General features: G+C 47.4%; 1 protein-coding gene across 1 annotated transcript in view; it reads left to right on the top strand.

Moving 5' to 3' along the window:
- Window positions 1-198: 198 nt before the first annotated feature.
- CCDC108 (coiled-coil domain containing 108) overlaps window positions 199-17009 on the top strand; it is a gene marked incomplete at its 3' end in the record, with an annotated part of 31730 nt that continues 14919 nt past the window's right edge. Inside the window, 19 exon segments of the mRNA XM_009873011.1 lie at window positions 199-273; window positions 579-733; window positions 1416-1518; window positions 2921-3087; window positions 4527-4726; window positions 5398-5549; window positions 6627-6849; window positions 7183-7448; window positions 8694-8894; window positions 9317-9679; window positions 10724-10861; window positions 11489-11743; window positions 12119-12340; window positions 12954-13106; window positions 13970-14135; window positions 14754-14882; window positions 15739-15817; window positions 15819-15947; window positions 16740-16868. Of these exon segments, the coding sequence (XP_009871313.1) occupies window positions 199-273; window positions 579-733; window positions 1416-1518; window positions 2921-3087; window positions 4527-4726; window positions 5398-5549; window positions 6627-6849; window positions 7183-7448; window positions 8694-8894; window positions 9317-9679; window positions 10724-10861; window positions 11489-11743; window positions 12119-12340; window positions 12954-13106; window positions 13970-14135; window positions 14754-14882; window positions 15739-15817; window positions 15819-15947; window positions 16740-16868 (3305 nt within the window).

Raw genomic sequence — 17009 nt, 5'->3', positions numbered from 1 at the left:
ACGGTCTGTGCAAGGCTGTGGCTGCAGAGTGCTGGGATCAACTGGCAAAATGGGGACACTGGAGCGGCCGCGGGGAGGTGTGCGGTCCTGAGCCTGAGGAGAGGGTGCTGTGTCCTTGGGAGCACCCGAGTCTTGGCAGCAGAGAGTGTCTGGGTGCCAGAGCGGTGTGTGGGGGGACTTCTTCCTCTTGTTTTTCAGATGCTGGCTCAGGTGGAGGGCGAGCCCCAAACCTCCGACTCTTTTCGGAAGCTGAGCTGTGGCTGCATCAGGAAGGTGAGTGGAGGAGCAAAGAGTGGGTTTACTGGCAAGGCAGGAAGAGGAGAAAAACAAAAAGTCCTTTAGCCTTTGCTTTCCTCGTTCATGACATCTTCTAGTATCTGTTGTTCGAGCTGTGGCCAGGAGGTGTCCCCTCTGGACGCTGGGAGCAGGGCTTTTGGGGACTCCTGGAGTTTTGCCGCAGGGTGGCTCCTCCCGTCCTTCGCCTGAGTCGGAGTACTTCAGCATAGAGGAACAGCTGTTCGAGTGATTTCTCCTCCCTTCCTTCCGAAGTGCTAATGTCCCCGTTGCATCTCCCTAAGCTGTCTCCGAGAAAGGCAAAGAAGAAGAAACGCGTATTCTGGGGCATTGAGGTGGCTGAAACCCTCAGGTGGCATGGCTGGGAACTTGGAAAAGAGATGATCAAACACCTAACCTTGAAAAATGTTCATGAGAAAACCCAGAAGCTGAGCTACAGGTGCGTGGGAAGTTTCTTTTTCCTCAGTACTCCTCACGCTGTCACTGCATCTTCATCCCTCCCACTGTATCAGTCATTTTAGCACCTTTTCTGGGATTCATCTGCCCCCTCTCCCCTTGGGCTGTGTGCTGGACGCAGCGCGTGCACACTTACGCAGCAGGACAGAAACCTGCTAATTCAGACGCACAGCCCTTGTTCCTGGCAGGAGTATTTTAAATGAAATGCCTTTTTTTTAAAATCTGTTTTGCTGATACTTCTGTCTGTGAGGCATTTCCAGTCTAGTGAGATTTTAATTGTGGATGTATGCCAGCCAGTCACTTGTGTGTCCTAAAACCATTGCTCCCGGGAGTCCCACTGGATGTTGAACCATTCCAGCACTCCCTGTGACCCTCCCTGCTCTGAAACTCGAATGTTTCCACCAAATGTGTCTTGCTCATGCTGTATGGCCTAGGAATGTAAGATATTGTTCAGGGGAGGTGTAGGTACTTATTGCTGGGAATGGGTTTCTAGAACACCTGGGTTTTGCCCCTGTTTCTGCCGATTTACTGCAGGGTCAGGTGTGTGAAGTGTGGGGTCTGGAGGTTTTGATTCTTTGTTCTCTTTTCTGCTGTCTAACTTAACAACTGTCCTGAGACAAAATCTCCTCTTTTGATTTATTATTTTTCTTTTTTTTTAAATCTAGGTGTCCTTCCACACGATTCTTCTTCACTGTTTTTCCACAGCCAATCATTCTGAGCCCTGGTATGTCCTTCATTCTGCCCATTGTTTTCCGGCCCACTGAAAAGGTAAAGTGGCGACATCAAAACTGTTCTCAGAGCTCAGGCTGGCTTCCAGAGGGACAGTGGGCCTCTGCCTTTCACGTCTTTTCTGATCTGTTTTCACTTGAATGAATCGGTCTTTAGGGAAGGAAAGACTGGTCAGTGTGACCTTCCTGCTCTCCCCATGTCTTCATGGCCTGAGGGAGCCCTAGCCCCTGACTCCTCTGGAGTGTTTCCCAGTAGCTATGAGAGGGATCTTCACAAAAAGTATTCCCAATTTTCTGTGTGCTGCTTTTGGCCATGAAATTGGTTAAGATAAAGTGCTTGAACTGCCGGTACCTGGTTTGATCCAGGGAACCTCAGCTGGATGGGTTTAGTGCAAAACCTTGGATTGAGGGACTCACTCTCTGCTTTCTTACAGGAGAGCCCAAAGGGCTACTGATTTTTCTATAAGGGATATGTCAAGGGTTTTCCTTCTTTTGGATAGGGGGGTTTCTTTATTTTCAACAGCAATGATTCTTTTTACTCAGCCCCTTTTCTTGATTTTCAGCTTCTTCCTGGTGTCTGTCTTGTGTCTCAGTGTTGATCTCTGGCTCTTGTCCACAGCTGTGTGTCTTTGATACGAATCTCAGTCCCAGCCATAGAGCGTGACCATTGCGTGGATTCCCAGTACTCTGCTCTCTTAGTATCATGCTTTTCTGATGACTGTTCAGTGTTCCCTTTATGAAATAAGCCGCTGGCCTTGTTCCATTTTCAGTGAATAGTTCGTCTGCACCACATCAATCGCTAGAGCAGGAGGCTCCCTTTCTTAGACAGAGCAAGGACTGTGTGTGCTGCAGGGCCCAAGATCTGTCCTTACCTGTGTAAGTGGTACTCAGGAGAGGGGATGATCAAGGAGTGTGGAAGACACATACCTTGCAATTTCTTCTATCTTAGCTGGTTAGCAGATGTCCTGGGGCTATTTGTGCACAGTGCTGTCAACGCTGCATCTTTAAGTTGTGTGTTATCTGCTTAGGTCCCTAGCTGACAAAGCACTTAATCAAAGACTAATATTTCTGTGCTCCTGGAGCTCGAAGAAAGGTTGTGCATGATTCAGTTTAGCTAAACTGGGATCTAGAAAACACTGAAAAAAATCCATCTTCGTTGAAAAAAAGTAGGTCAAACAAATGTCATCTTCAGCTGCTCTCTCTGAGGGTGTGTGTTCCCTGACAGTGAGGAGTATGCCTGAGTACCTTACCCCCTGCCTGCCTTTTCTGAGTGCTTCATACGCCCTGTGCCTTGCACAGAGGCCTCCCCTGGTGCCTCTGTCACTGATGTTTTTTCCCAGCACTCTCATAGAGATGAAGATGATGAGTGTTTATGGGTGGAGCTGCGCTATCTGCAAGATGGAACCCCTCTAACTGCTGTCTCCTCTTTCTTTTCTGTGCAGAGGGAATATGAAGACAGCATTTGTTTTAAGAAAACTGAGGGTGAGTTCTCTGTCACCCTGCACGCTACACTCCCACGCCCCCGTCTGTCCTTCCCGGCTGCTGTCCAGTTGCCTGTCTGTGCTGTCCACAATGTCACAGAGACAACGTTCCCTATGCGCAACGTTGGGTGAGTGAGACGTGGCTGGGCGGACCTTCTTTCTGTTTTGTCAGGTATTTTGCCACCTTCTTGGATTCTCCAATGAACGCAACTCATTCCAGTTGTTATTAGATCACCTGGCTGCCTTAACAGGCAGCACACCTCTGCCTCCTCTGAATTCATGGCAGAAAAGGCTGCAGAAATGGTAGTACAGGTCAGGTCTTACTGTGAGCACATCTTGGCACCTCACAGCTCTGTTTCCAGCTCTTGCTGAGAACCATTCACATGCAGAAACTAGTTGGAGACCAAAGTGGTGTCCCACTGAGAGCATCCTCACAGGAGAGGCCTGAGCTTCTGGCTAATCAAAGGCAGCCTGCCCAGCATGTACAGGGAGAGATGAGCTACCAGCTGGAAACATTTTAGTCTTTCTGTGATTTGACCTCTCTTTCCTTGGCACAGAAATGCCATAGGGGTGGCAGCAGAGTTGCCGGCGTTTGAGCCGACCTCTTTGCTTTGGAACATGCAATACAGAAGTTGTCAGTCTCTCCAGTGCCTGCTCTGAGGTTCACGGAGCTGCCCAAAGCAGTGGCAGTATTCTATGGCTTGGAGTCATCATTTAAGAGCAAAGATGTTCCCAATTACCGAAACCAGTCATATTTTAATGAGGGAAGGATGTAATTCAGGCAGTATTGTAGAACGAGTGCAGGGAAGAAGTGTCCAGACAAGGAAGAGATGTACTTCCAACCATTTAGTGAAAGCAAAATAGCATTTGCTAGTTGGAAAATGGCCTGTGCTTCCCACAGCAGCCAGCTATTGTGGTAGGAGGGTGGAAAGGACAAAGGGCAGAGCAAGGTTTGGTCCAAAAACTATGTCAGGTGGTTCATTCTCCTCTTAGAGAAATCATTTGTACTGAATGAAAGGTTCAGGGTGGTGGAGGATATGGATGGTAGTTAACACACAGCCTGGAATCAATGAAATATAAAAAGATGATGGCATGGCAGGTTTTTGCACAAATCAAACAAGCAAAGGAAGTTCTGGAGAGTTGAATGAGGTATTAGGTATTGCACAGTCCTCTTTTCTCACCTGGGCATATAGCAGAGGAACAGATGTTCATTTGGAATTCAGCAGCAGCAAATTTAGATACAGCAAAAGCTGTATTGATTCTGGAGCTGATTTGTTATCTGTCACATGATGAAGCTGAGATATATTTTATGGCTATTAATGAAGTTCTTAAATGTAATAGCTAAGATTCATTGAAGTGTGAACAGAACCTTTGCAGATACTAGCCACAAATTTCTTCCCAGCATCATATATTTGGCCAGATTCTGCCAGATTAGGGATTCTGCCATTCAACATTGGTTTCTTCACATCTTCACCAAATAATCCACTGGGAAAGGTCCATCCTATGCATGACTGCACAGGCAGCAAAGGATCTGTTCATCTACTTAAAGCCTATTTCCATTTCCTAGTGATCTTGTTACTGTGTTTTCCTGGGAGGCACCAAGCACTTTCAAGATGATTCCTGACTACGACATGCTGAACCCAGGTGCTGAGTGCGTGGTCAAGGTGGTCTTCCAACCCAAGGTAGCTGCGGTGTATGATGTGGTAGCAACATGCTGGTATGGAGGTGAAGAGAAACGAAAGAGGACTATCCAGCTAAAAGCCCTGGGTGAGTCTTTCTTGCAGTTAACCCTCAAAAAAGTATCATCCCTAACCGTGGAATAGCATTGCACAGGGGTGCATGGAGGTGCTGCGTTCTGAGGCTGTGCCACAGCTGGCTCAACCCACTAATGAGTGAGTGAAGCCCATGGTTTAAAAGCAGCCTGTGAAACTATCTAGTGTACTTTTGCCAGTTTGAATGTATAATCTGAGACACAGGATCCAATATGCCCTTTGGCATGCTTTGGCCAAACCAGCATTTCTGGAGCCTGCTTGACAGAGGAGAAGAAATAAGAGGAGTTCATTAGCACAATGCAAGAGCCTCCAGAAGCTCATGGTCTTGTCTGCACCCAGTCTCTCCTGTCTGTCCCTGCTAGACAGAGAGCCACCAGGAAATTACTAAAGCTTCTGGGATGGAAGCTAGAATAAGCAGTGCTTTTATTAGCAAATCCTTGCCTGGAGTGTCTTGCACGACCACTGACAAACAAAAGATGTGTCTCCAAATTTAGTAAACTTGGACTGGAAGGGAGCTTGTTTGGTTCAAGGCAGGGTCAGCTCTGAAGGTAGATTCAACCTCAGTTATCTGAGGTTGTTCAGAGGCTTGTCCAGTGGAGCGTTGAGTATCCAAAGATGGAGATCACACCTCTCTTTCTTAACCCAGTATATTATTCCCTTTAACAGCCAAATACCCTTACCTGCGAGTGAGTGTGCCAAGGGGAGCACATGAAAGTGCCTGGATGAAACCTGCAAAGTTTCAGGATGTGCTGTGTTTTGGATCAGTGGCAGTGGGGACCACTGTGGAGAAGAACGTAGAAATCTTCAACATGTCTGTGGTATGTAGAGAGGGAGACTACTTCATGTGAGAAGCTGGCATGCTAGAATGTTCCCCTGCGTTATGTGATCTTGAGTGAAAGTAACCCATGTGGGAATGTGAATAAAATGAAGGTGATGAGCCTTCCCCTACCAGTCAGTCCATTCACCCTTGCCTTCCAGCTACAGTGCTAGAAATTCATCTATTTGCAACATGGTGCAGCAGTTCCTGCTTGGTTACCACTGCGCTTGGTCCAGGTCAGGTTGCCACTGCTGTCCTTCATGTCCTGCAGCTCTCCAGCTCACCCTGAGCAAGCCCAGCAGCCCTGTGTGGCAGCTGTGGCAGTCTCAGAGTGGCGTATGTGTGTCCCAGGCAGCTGGTGGATCTTCTGCTGTCCTCTGTGGACTGTGACCTGGTGAATTGCTCTCAAAGTCAAGCGGGCTGCGTTTGAGCACCTTGTTCTCTGTGCCAGCTCAGCCCAGCCCCTTAGAAGATGGATGTACTCAGAGACTGCTGACGTGGATGACGGCAGTGCTGACTCCCCCACAGGCTCTGAAACTTGGAAATGGCAAAGACTTGGGGTTTTTTTTGTTTTAATGTTGTTATGCACACTGCAATGGTGTTCATCATCCCCAAGCAAGGATCAGGACCTTCTTTAAGGGCCTTGAGGAAGGTGTTAGAGGGCCAGTCTTGGTTTTTCTTTGTGAAAATTCCAGACAAGGTGGAACTGTGGATGGAGGGAAGCAAGTTATCTGCCTGCCTGTCTCTCTTGGTCACAGCAGTTTCTTAGGCTACTTTGGCCCTCGGGGACATCTTGAGCCATCCTGCCCTCTAGCAGGAGGGGCACTGCGACCCCAGAGATCACCAGGACATTTTGCTACAGTCCACTTGACTTCTGAGTGTGCTGTGGGAGCTTGCTGCTGGATAGGGTTGCAGAGGTTTGCACAGCATTTCTGTGCTGGGCAGTGGTAACCTTGGTGTTCTGGGTGGTGGTCAGCTCTGTGGAAATCTGCAGTTCTTCACTGATTAACGTCCTGAATTCAGAGCTGTCCTGGCTCCTGTTGGCTCCTTTGCTAACCTATTTTTTGTCTACTTGCAGGTTGATGCACCATATAGGTTAGAAAGAGCAAAAGATCCTCCGCTTCGAGATCATGTTTTCTCCTGTGACGTGTCCGATGGTGTCGTCCCTGCCAAAGGAAAGCTGGTCTTGTCCATACGATTTCAGCCTCAGACAGTGGGAGAGCACAGTACGGACTATTTCACTATCATATATGCTGGATACCTCCTGCAGACTGTCCTGAAGGTGGTTGGCTCATGTAAAGGTACCAGAGTGAAAGTCTTCCCTGTTTTTCCCTGTCTTCTTTTTAGTACTGCGGGGTCAGAGCTAGTGCTTGGGGAAGGACTAGGGACTGTCACAGCCTGCAGTCATAAACTTCTGCATGGATCCAGGCTGTCCCTGCTACACGCTGTCCCTGCTACACCGTTTGGGGTTTCTACTTGATTGAGACAGATGTGGGACTGTTGGAAGTGAATGTCCAACTGTGTGATAAGACTGTTTGGTTTGCTGATGAGGTGATTCTAGTTTGGGAATATCAGTTAAGTGCAGCAGTAGCTTGTGACAGGTCCAGAATCTGTCTTGCATGTTGTTGTGCTAGGTCCTTTGGTGTCCCTGCACCAATATTCTGTGGACTTTGACTGGATCAATCTTGGGGAAAAATTGATGCAGACGCTGAAAATCAGTAATACCTCAGATGTCCCGGCCTATTACCAGTTTGATATTGATGGCAGAGGGAGCGTCTTCTCCTTGGATCACCCCTGTGGAGTCTTGGAGGGCAGAACAACACTAGCACTGAAGGTGACCTTTCGACCTACCAAGCCCATCAGCTATCACCGCAGAGTAGTGTGCCTTGTCCACCATCAGGTATGAGAGGCAAAGTGTGATTTCATTGCTGTGATAGCTCAAAGTGAGCTTCCAACGTAATGCACCGGGACTGGCCTCGCTTACTTAGTTGCCCTTGGAAATCTCTTCCCACTTCATTTCCATTGGTACCTGTCATAGAATCATAGAATCATTTAGGTTGAAAGGACCTTTAAGATCATCAAGTCCAACCATTAGTCTAGCAATGTCAGATCCACCACTAAACTGTGGCCCTAAACACCTCATCTACACGTCTTTCAAATACCTCCAGGAGTGGTGATTCCACCACTGCCCTGGGCATCCTGTTCCGTTGCTTCACAACCCTTTTGGTGAGGAAGTTTTTCCCAAGATCTAATCTAAACTTGCCCTGGTACAATCTGAGGCCATTTCCTCTTGTCCTATTGCTTGTTACTTGTGAGAAGAGACTGACCCTACCTCGCTACAGACTCCTTTCAGGTCGTTGCAGAGAGTGATAAGGTCTTCCCTCAGCCTCCTTTTCTTCAGGATAAACAACTCCCTTTTTCTCAGCTGCTCTTCATAAGACTTGTTCTCTACACCCTTCTTCAGCTTCTTTGCCCTTCTCTGGACACACTCCAGCACCTCAGTGTCTCATAATGAGCGACCCAAACCCAAATATAAAATTCAAGGTGTGGCCTCACCAGTGCAGAGTACTTCAGGACAATCACTTCCCTACTCCTGCTGGCCATACTATTTCTGGTACAGGCCAAGGTGCCGTTGGCCTTCTTGGCCACCTGGGCACACTGCTGGCTCACATCTGGCTGGCTGTCAACCAACACCCACAGGTCATTTTCTGCTGGTCAGCTTTCCAGCCACTCTTCCCCAAGCCTGTAGCACTGCAGGGGCATTGTTGTGAGCCAAGTGCAGGGCCTGGGCTCTTGTTGAGCAGAATTTTCATAGTGCAGGTTCCTATCAGCAGTAGAGGGCTGATGTGGACAGACAGTAATGCCTATGAGTAGAGTGAGGTGAATCCTCAGTGGCTGCAGTCCGTTTAGGTCTCCAAGCTAAATTTAGCTGCACAGTTGTGCACTGAGTGCCTTCAACTTTGACTCCAGTTTCAAGAAAGATCTTGAACCATATCAAGACATAAAGCAAACGAGAGTCTAACATTGTGGATGCTAAGCCTTTCCCAGACATGCTTTTGGAAGTGAGGTGCTACTATGGTGTAACTCTCAAAGCAGTCACAGAAGGACAGTTTATTTCTTACTATCCTTTCTGTTGTTTTCCTAGGAACCCATATATGTAGACTTTTTTGGTACCTGCCATTCAGACACAGCTAAGCCAGCCGTCCTTCAGGCAAGACACCTCTCCTCGTACCGAACTAATATGGTGAGGGGACTGACCTTCTACCCCCCTGATATCCTGAGTGAGATGCTGAAGGATGGAAGGTTGCAGATAGATGAAAAGGGAGCCCTCATGCTGCCGCCTAAGGTATGAGCTGCCCTCCCTGGAATTTAAGATACTCTTATGCTGTTCTCTGCGGATGTTGGGCTTCTGTTGCACAGGCCAAACAGATCTAGAGGGATTTGCAGATGAGAAACGGATTTCTTTAGTATCCCTGCTGTTAATGTTCCTAGCACACGCCAACACTATCTTTGTCAGCTGGTTCTTACCCAAGCTCAGCCACTAAGCTGCTTTCCGGATTTAATGAATCACGGGGTCTTGTTTTGCTTCATGTAGTTTCTGACTGAGGACTGGAGCCTCCTTGAAGCCTACACTTTGAGCTCTGGAACTGTTACTGAAGTGCATCTTGCATGCCCTCTTTCTCATGAGGGTAATCAGAGCTATTAGTGCCTGGTGTCTCCCACAGGCACATTTTCCCTTGCTCACACTGAGATGTTTCCATCCTGTAGATCCCTGAGGATGAGCCTCCCAAGGAATACATTGAAGTCAACTCCATGACTGAATATTTCTGCGATGGTGAAAGCAGCGACATGGCCTTGTTTCCCCCTCATGTTAGTGTCAGCCCCAGGGAGTACGATTTTGGTTGCTGCGTGCCACTTCATAAAATAGAACCGCTTCCTCTCCGTGTCACCAACCACACCAAAGGAAAGATCACTGTTGCCTGGACTCCAAGCCATGGCAGTGCCTTCCAAGTGAGCCCTGAAATGTGTGACATCCCACCTTTGAAGTCTTCAGCCTTCCGTGTCCTTTTCCAGCCCACTCAGCTCAACAACCTCTATGCAGCAGAGCTGGAAGGTTTTGCCTTCTACAAGGTTAGTAGGAATTACTAGGACCAATTGCCAGAGAGAGCCTGGCAGAAGTCAGTAGACTAAAGGCTTTTGGAGGATTTAAAATTCAAATGGAACCTTCTATTTTGAATTTGGCAAAATGGCATCTTTACTAACTCCTTTGGCCAATGTTCTGATGCACTGGTAGGTTAAAATTTCTCCTTCATCTGTGTCCTGGCAAAGACAAATCAGAAAAGCAAGCCACAGCTCATACGGACAGTTAGAATTGCTCTTACCCATAGTGAATGTGAAGCAATGTACATTTCAATGAAGGAGGGATCACAGTGAATTCCTGCACTATTGGCATAGATAGGAGCCTGCACAAGGATGGTTGGTGTGGCCTGGACAATAGGAAATAACTTGGTTTTTGTGTCTGGCCCTCTGCAAGTAAAGCTGCTGGGGGCACTGTGCATCACTGCAGCCTCTGCTCACATGTGATGTGGAATTCACGTCACACAAGGCTGTAATTGCAAGAGTTTTAGCACCCAGAAACTTCCTGGTAAGTGAGATCTTCATTATGCTGTTGATTACTCTTCTTACATTTTATTCCCCTTTTTTTTTTCCTTTTTTTCCTTTTCCTTTCCCTTCCCTGCCCAATCTACAAGCCACTGCAGAGGATATCTCAGAGTAACCTTAGAGTTAGGAGTCTCTTAAGCTCAGGTGAAGCATAGATGATTATTTTTCAGTGACTCACTGTTAAATGCTAACTTTAGCACCTGCAGGTACCTCAAACAGCACTATAATGTCTGTAAACACTTCTTCCTTAGGTCAGCACTTGTAGTATCACAGAGCAGCTTCTCTTTGAAAGTCACTCAGTGGTCTTTCAGGTCTGAAATTTAGCTGTTTGGGAAAACAGCACTCATATTCCTTGTCTGGCACTGATCAGTCCTTCTTCCCTGAAAAAGTCAATTCCTCAGCCCCACGGCTGCTACTGAATGAAACTGTTGCTTGTGATGACACATGCACTTGAAGCACCTTGACACACTCCCTCCCTACATGCGCTCTGTTCTGTCCCTTGTGCGCCTGCAGGTGCTGAGACACTACAGCAACATCGATGAGGATGCCACCGTCTGTCCGTCCTGGTGCCTGACTGTCAGGCTGAGAGCTCACACGTATGAAGCAGAACGGGAGCACTTCATCCCACAGTACACCCTGGATGTCCCCAAGGTGCATAACTGATTGACATTTGGATCTTTGCAGAGACACTCTTTAATTTGTCTCCCATTGCACCATCCTGAGATGTAACTTAGGTGGTTTCTGGTGGTCTGGACACTTCTACTTTGGTACAGAAGTAGGACACCCTTTCTGCTGCATTAGCTTCCCAGCCTCCAGTATGTCAGGTTGCACTGAGGAACTAAGAATAGTCTTGAGAACCTCTTAGAAGATCTCCCCAGCTAGTCCAGGGCATGCAGCCTGCATCTGATATGCGTTACGTGGAGCAACTTCAAACCTGCTGGAGTTCTTAATCCAGGAGTTCACTGTCCATGCAGAGACACAGGCCCCAACCAGCCACACGGTTGTTGGATGAACAGAAACTATTGCATGATGGAAAGCGGTTTCATTTGTCCCATGAGCCTATGAAAGATGAGGCCAACTGTTGGGAAGGGAAAAAAATCATAATTTTTATACCCTGGGGTGATTTCCTTTCTTTCCTTGAAGAGAAGCAGTTACAGAGTTCTTCACGGACTTAGGCCAGTGCTTGTTAGAACCTGGAATTCAATACAGTGAAAGCTTTTTCTTTAAACTGATTTTCTGAACCTGGTGCAAACAACCGTTCTTGCTTGTCTCCACCAGACTTTTCCTCCTGTGGCTCCTGACGCTGATACCAACTGCAGTATGCTGCTCCTGAACACAGGCACCTCTTTGATAACGTTTGGTGTGAACCGAGCTGCCTGTCCCTCTGTTTTGGTCAAGCCCTGCTCAGGACACATCATTCCAGGAGGCCATCAGATTTTCTTTCTCTCCACTCAGCCAGCTGACACAGTCCCTCAACAGCATATCTTGCCTTTGCAGCTGAACTCTTGTCCTGGATACACCTTTTAAAGGGAAGTAGAAGATGGTGAGCAAAGTTTTGTTCCTTTGTGGTCTTCCCTTTTCACAGTGACTTGCACTGTGATCTCTGTTATATATCTCCTAATGGTTAGTTTGGATTTTTTTCCTTTGGAAATAGGATTGAAACAATATATTCGACATTTAAGGTGGGCTCAACACTGCAGATAGAGGGTGCTTGTGGTACCAGACATCCTGTACCCCTTATTCCCATGAGTTTCTGTCTCCCGAAATGCTGTATGCTATGCTCAGGGACCTCCTTGACAGCACAACCTAAATTCTCTCTTGGAGGGAGCAACATCTTTGCAAGGTCCCTAGGAAGTAGCTGAGATTTCTAGTCAATACCTGTTTACCTTTCCCTTAATTCCACAGGAGATTGCTCTCTGGAGTTGTGGGGAGTCCCTTTGTTTGCTCTTAGAAGGTGAAGGAAATCTATACTTCAAGCCTGTCTGTATAGGGAACTCATCTACACAAATGTATACCATAAAAAATTGCACAAGGCTGCCCATGATTTTCACATGGAAGATCCATCAGTCTGACAGCAAGATCCTGTCTGTCAGCCCCTCTACAGGGGTCCTCCAGTCCTATGAAGCCATGGTAAGTTCAAGGTCTACTAAAGCTGTATTTTGCTCTCTACACTACAGCTGTGGAGTGTTCAGAGCAGAAATGTGAAAGCTGCCAATCACTGATCGTTAATGCCATATTTGGAGAATACCAGTGTCTTAGCTTAGGTTGCTAGCCGGCATCTGCAGTCATGCTGGCATGGATTTGCCCAAACTCGATGACATCCTGCTTGACTACAGGACCAAATAGGTCTTAAACATGCACTAGACAATGATACGCTGGGTGGGACTGGGCAACATCAGCTTTCTCATCAGGAGATGTTAATGGATGGAGGACAAATGAGAGCATGATGTTCTTCTGTTCTCCCACCTGTAAATTCAGGTTCTACGGTTTTCCCTGAGTGCTTTCTGAGAGTAATGAGGATGAGCTTATCTTCAGAGCCTGGCTTTGATATCTGAATGTGCGTTCCCAATATGAACCTTTGACACAGGCAGAGATGGTGCAGGGTTGGAGTGAGAGTGTCGCCAGAGTTGTCTGTAGAGGACTGGTTTAGCTGTAATGGTGAAAGAGGCTGTGCAGTGAATGTAACCGTTCGGTGTATAGGTTTGGCTCTGCTCTGCAGCTCCCATCCCTCTTGTGATGTCAGGCTCAGATGTGGACTTTTACTCCTACCAAGGAGACCAAGTATCTGCTACATGCTACAGTGTTTGTGAGGAGGAAAAGCCCAGACCTCGTGTCACCTAAAAGTGTCCATTATGCCTTGCGGATTGTTGGAGAGGGGGCGCTGGGCACCATCCAGGTAAGGAACTGGGGCCCACTGGGTAGTAGGAGGGATACTAGGGTGGGATGGAGGTCTTGGCCTTCACCTTGTTGCACAGTCTGTACTAGAGGCAACCAAAAGGGATTTACAGGAAAATTCCCAAACATTGCTCTCAGTGGAGGTGACAGAGCTGCTTCTGGGAACATGATTTAAGTGTCCTGTCAGTTCAAATGTGACCTGGCCAAATCTTCTAGGGTCAGACTGAACCGAGCAAGCCATTTGGCTCCTTGGGACTCCCAGCTCTCTCCTCTCATTTGTTCTCCTGCCAACCCAATTTTTGAGTGTAATGGACCCGGCTGTTCAAGTGGTGTGGCCAGTACATGTTTGTCTGGCTTTCTTCCTGTTATCTGCAGATCTGTGCAGGCACCTTGATTTTCAGGCAGGTTTCCCAAAGAACCAGAGCTAAACAAAATAATAATTTGTAAGTTATTGCCTGGTATTCAGCTGCTGGATATCTGGGTAGTTTAGTCACTATAAATCCCATGCCAGTGGATGACTAGCCAAAACAGAGGGGGACTTCTAATGCAGTCATGGAGGGACCAGCAGACTTGTTCCAGGTACAACTGGCCAATTAGTGTCCTCACAGCCCCGAATGTGCTGCATTCTACCTAGGCAACAGCCCAAATCAAAGTAGGAGAGGACTTCTGAAAGAAGAATTTAACCCCTTTCAGCCCTGTTTTGACATCTCCCAGGGAATGACAGGTCACACACAAAGTAGGGAGCCCTTTGCATTGCACTGTGCGTGCCAAGGGATCAGCATGTGGTGAGGTAAGTGGTGGCTACACTCAACAGCTATGCTTGGTGTGTAATAGTGACCTTTGCATGATGGGTTTGAATTCCAGGCACAAAAGGAGCACTTGGACCTTGGAAATATTCTAGTTGGTGATCTGCAAAGCTGCAGCCTTGTACTGCTAAATGATGGGGTCTGTTCTCTGAAGTACACCCTCAGCGTGGAACAAGAGATCACTGGGCCTTGTGACCCCAAGGAAGTCTGCAACGACCCGCTGGGTACTGTAAGGGAATCAACATGGGATGGAGCCTTGGCCTTTCCCTCTTTTCTGCAGAATTGTTCTAGCATGAACTTAGAGGTTGGGCTGCTTGCTGGCTAGCTTGCATTGATTCTCTTGAGTGCTTTAAGGCATCTGCTGCTTTGCTTAGGGAGTTGCTACAGGTGACTCTTCTATCTTGCTGAGAAAAGCATAACTCAGATCCTGAGAATTGAAGTTAGACCAGTTTGGACCTTGAAATAAGATGTGATGAGAATATCACATCTTATTTCAAGATCCAAATCAGTGTATTTCCCAGCAGAGAAGAGAGTTAGTTAAAGAACCTTCCCAGAAGACCTGGGAGTGCAACCCTTAGCTGCCTTTCTAGAGGACCTCCTGTAGGAAATTTCCCTGTTCTTTGCTGGCCAAAGGCAGGCTGGGTACTCCCAATGAGCTGCCTGCAGTTGTAGTCTGGGAATTCCTACTTCAACGCCTGAAACTGGTCTTAACGATTAGGCACGGGGCGGGCAGTGACTTGAGTGCAGGCAGGCTTAGGGAGCTGTGAGCCCTGTGCTGAACATGCATGTGCTGTAAGAGATCAGTGATGCCAAGAGCTCATACCATTGCTTTTCTCCTACAGCTCTAGAGCTGGAACACTCCAGAGGGACAATCCCCGCAAGGTCAAAAGCTTGTGTTCGAGTAACAGTCAAACCAGCTCGTCGTCTCCATTACACCTGGTCGATCAGATATGCTATTTGCATCCCCACAGGTGACAGATACGTATTTTGAGAAAATCATTCCCTCCTAGCCAGGTAGACTGTGCCATAACAGGCTGAGCGGCAGAGTTCCCAGTGTATGAGTCCTGCCTGAAGAAAACCCTGTGCTGAGCAATTCACCAGAGCCAGACCCTGTCTGCTGCCTCCTTTTCACTCTGATTGAGCCGTGAGACACAGATAGGGAGAGCTCCACATTTCATCCTGCTGTATTCACAAATTTTCCTGCTCCTCTGTGTGATCATGGCCTTTTACAATGTGTCGTGAGAACTTCATGCAACCAGCTCCATGCAGCTGGTGTCCTTTTTGCAGATCTGAATTGGTCCCTATGAGAGAAAGAATGCAGCTGAACTAGAAAAGGCATGGAGGGGGGCAACAGGAATATTCGGAGGTGTGGAACAGTATTTGTACAAGAAGACACTAGTTAGACAAGGAGTTTCCAGCTTGGAAAGTGGAGAATAGAAAAGCCATTCATGCCATGCTATGGAGAAGACAAGATGTAAACAACTGTTTGTAATTTTTCAGTGTGAAAACAAGGGGCATTTAGTAAAACATTTAGGTTGTAGGCTTAAATCAAAAAAGGAAGTTTTCATACTGCAAAACTAAACTGTGCAAATGCACTGCTTAAAAGCAAGACATTTATAGTCTTTTGGTGACTTCTAAATGCAGAAGGCAAGGTACAACTAGAAGTCAATAGTTTACAGATTTTCAGAAGCTGCCAGAGAAAAGACTGTGCAAGACCTGGTCTTTCTTTGGTCTGAGTAGGGCCTCCCTCCCTTTTGCTGTCCCAGACAGCTGCCCCTTAATGGTGTGTGACTGCTTCTTGGTGTTTCTTTCTCTCCTAAACTACAGATCTTGTGAGCAAAAAAGAGGAGCAGCAGCCCCTCTGCCGCATCATAGCAACAGGCGTCTACCCAGCTTTATGCGTTGTCAGCAGGCAGTGCCAGCAGTATCAGCAAGTTGTACCTCTGGAAACTCTTTTCCTTGGACACACTGAATGAATACTTGGAGGGAGACCCAACTCCCAGTGAGCTCACCTACAGAGTTCCCACGAGGCACAGGTGAGACAAGGAGATGGCTCAGAGGATCTGTCAGTCTCTTGCATGAGCCTGACGGAGGTGCTGCGGCTGTTGGCTTGTGTGATGTTACTTCATCCTAGCCCCTGTAGGCAGTTGCTCACCTCTGCTTCTTTTCTTACCCTCCCTAGAGAGGAACCACAGAAACGAATAGTTTCATTGCAAGGGACCTCTCAAAGTCTCTGGCCCAACTCCTAGCTCAAATCAGGAACAACTAGATCATGTTGCTCAGGGCCTTGATCAAACCTGAGTATTTCCAAGGTTGAAGAAACCACAGTTTGTCTGAGCACCTAATTCCAGTGTTTGATCACTTTCATGGTAAAACCCTTTTTTTCCTAGTATCTGATCAGGATATCTTGCGCTGCAACTTGTGCAGTTGCCATCCCTGAGCCCTTGCTTCATAAGCCTGAAGAAACCCAGATCTCTTAGTTGCTCCTTGTAAGTAATGTGCTCCAGCCCTCAGCCACTTTGTGGCCCTCCACTGGACCTGCTACAGTATATCAGTGATTTCCCAGTACTGGGGAGCCAAAAAGAGGCCTCAGCTAAGCAGGATTCTCTTACACCACTCACTCCCACTCAGCATATATTAAAGATTTTTGGAGAAAGTCAGAAGGCCTACCTTATGCCCAGTGTCCTTTCTCCCAAAAGGGCCAAGAAAATACAGTCAGAGAAGAATTATAAGGAAGATAGGCAGTATAGAATGATCTATTCCCCATCATGCCGTGCCAACTCTTCTTCCTGTCTCAGTTTAATATCTTCTTTCTCTCCTGTGACCAGCACATGCTTGATCCCTCCAGTGTACACCCCTCTCCTGCTGGATTTTAACTTTGGGGCTGCGCCAATAGGCTCAGAGCCTGCCCTTGTGGTGCTCCTGCTGGCGAACAAGGGCGTGGTGCCTGTGGAGTGGTAAGTGGTGCTTGCTGAATCTCAACCTTCTCTCTGAGATCTCTCTGGGGATATGGAGATGCTCACACGGGCCATGAAATGTTTGCAAATTAGTAGGGTGGATTTTGTAGGTGCGGCTTGTGCTGAGGAGCTGCAGCTGAG

This window comes from Apaloderma vittatum, unplaced genomic scaffold (assembly GCF_000703405.1).
Source record: "Apaloderma vittatum isolate BGI_N311 unplaced genomic scaffold, ASM70340v1 scaffold11737, whole genome shotgun sequence".
Taxonomy (NCBI): domain Eukaryota; kingdom Metazoa; phylum Chordata; class Aves; order Trogoniformes; family Trogonidae; genus Apaloderma; species Apaloderma vittatum.
Note: the sequence above shows the minus strand (reverse complement) of the source record. Positions and strands in the feature narration are given on the sequence as shown.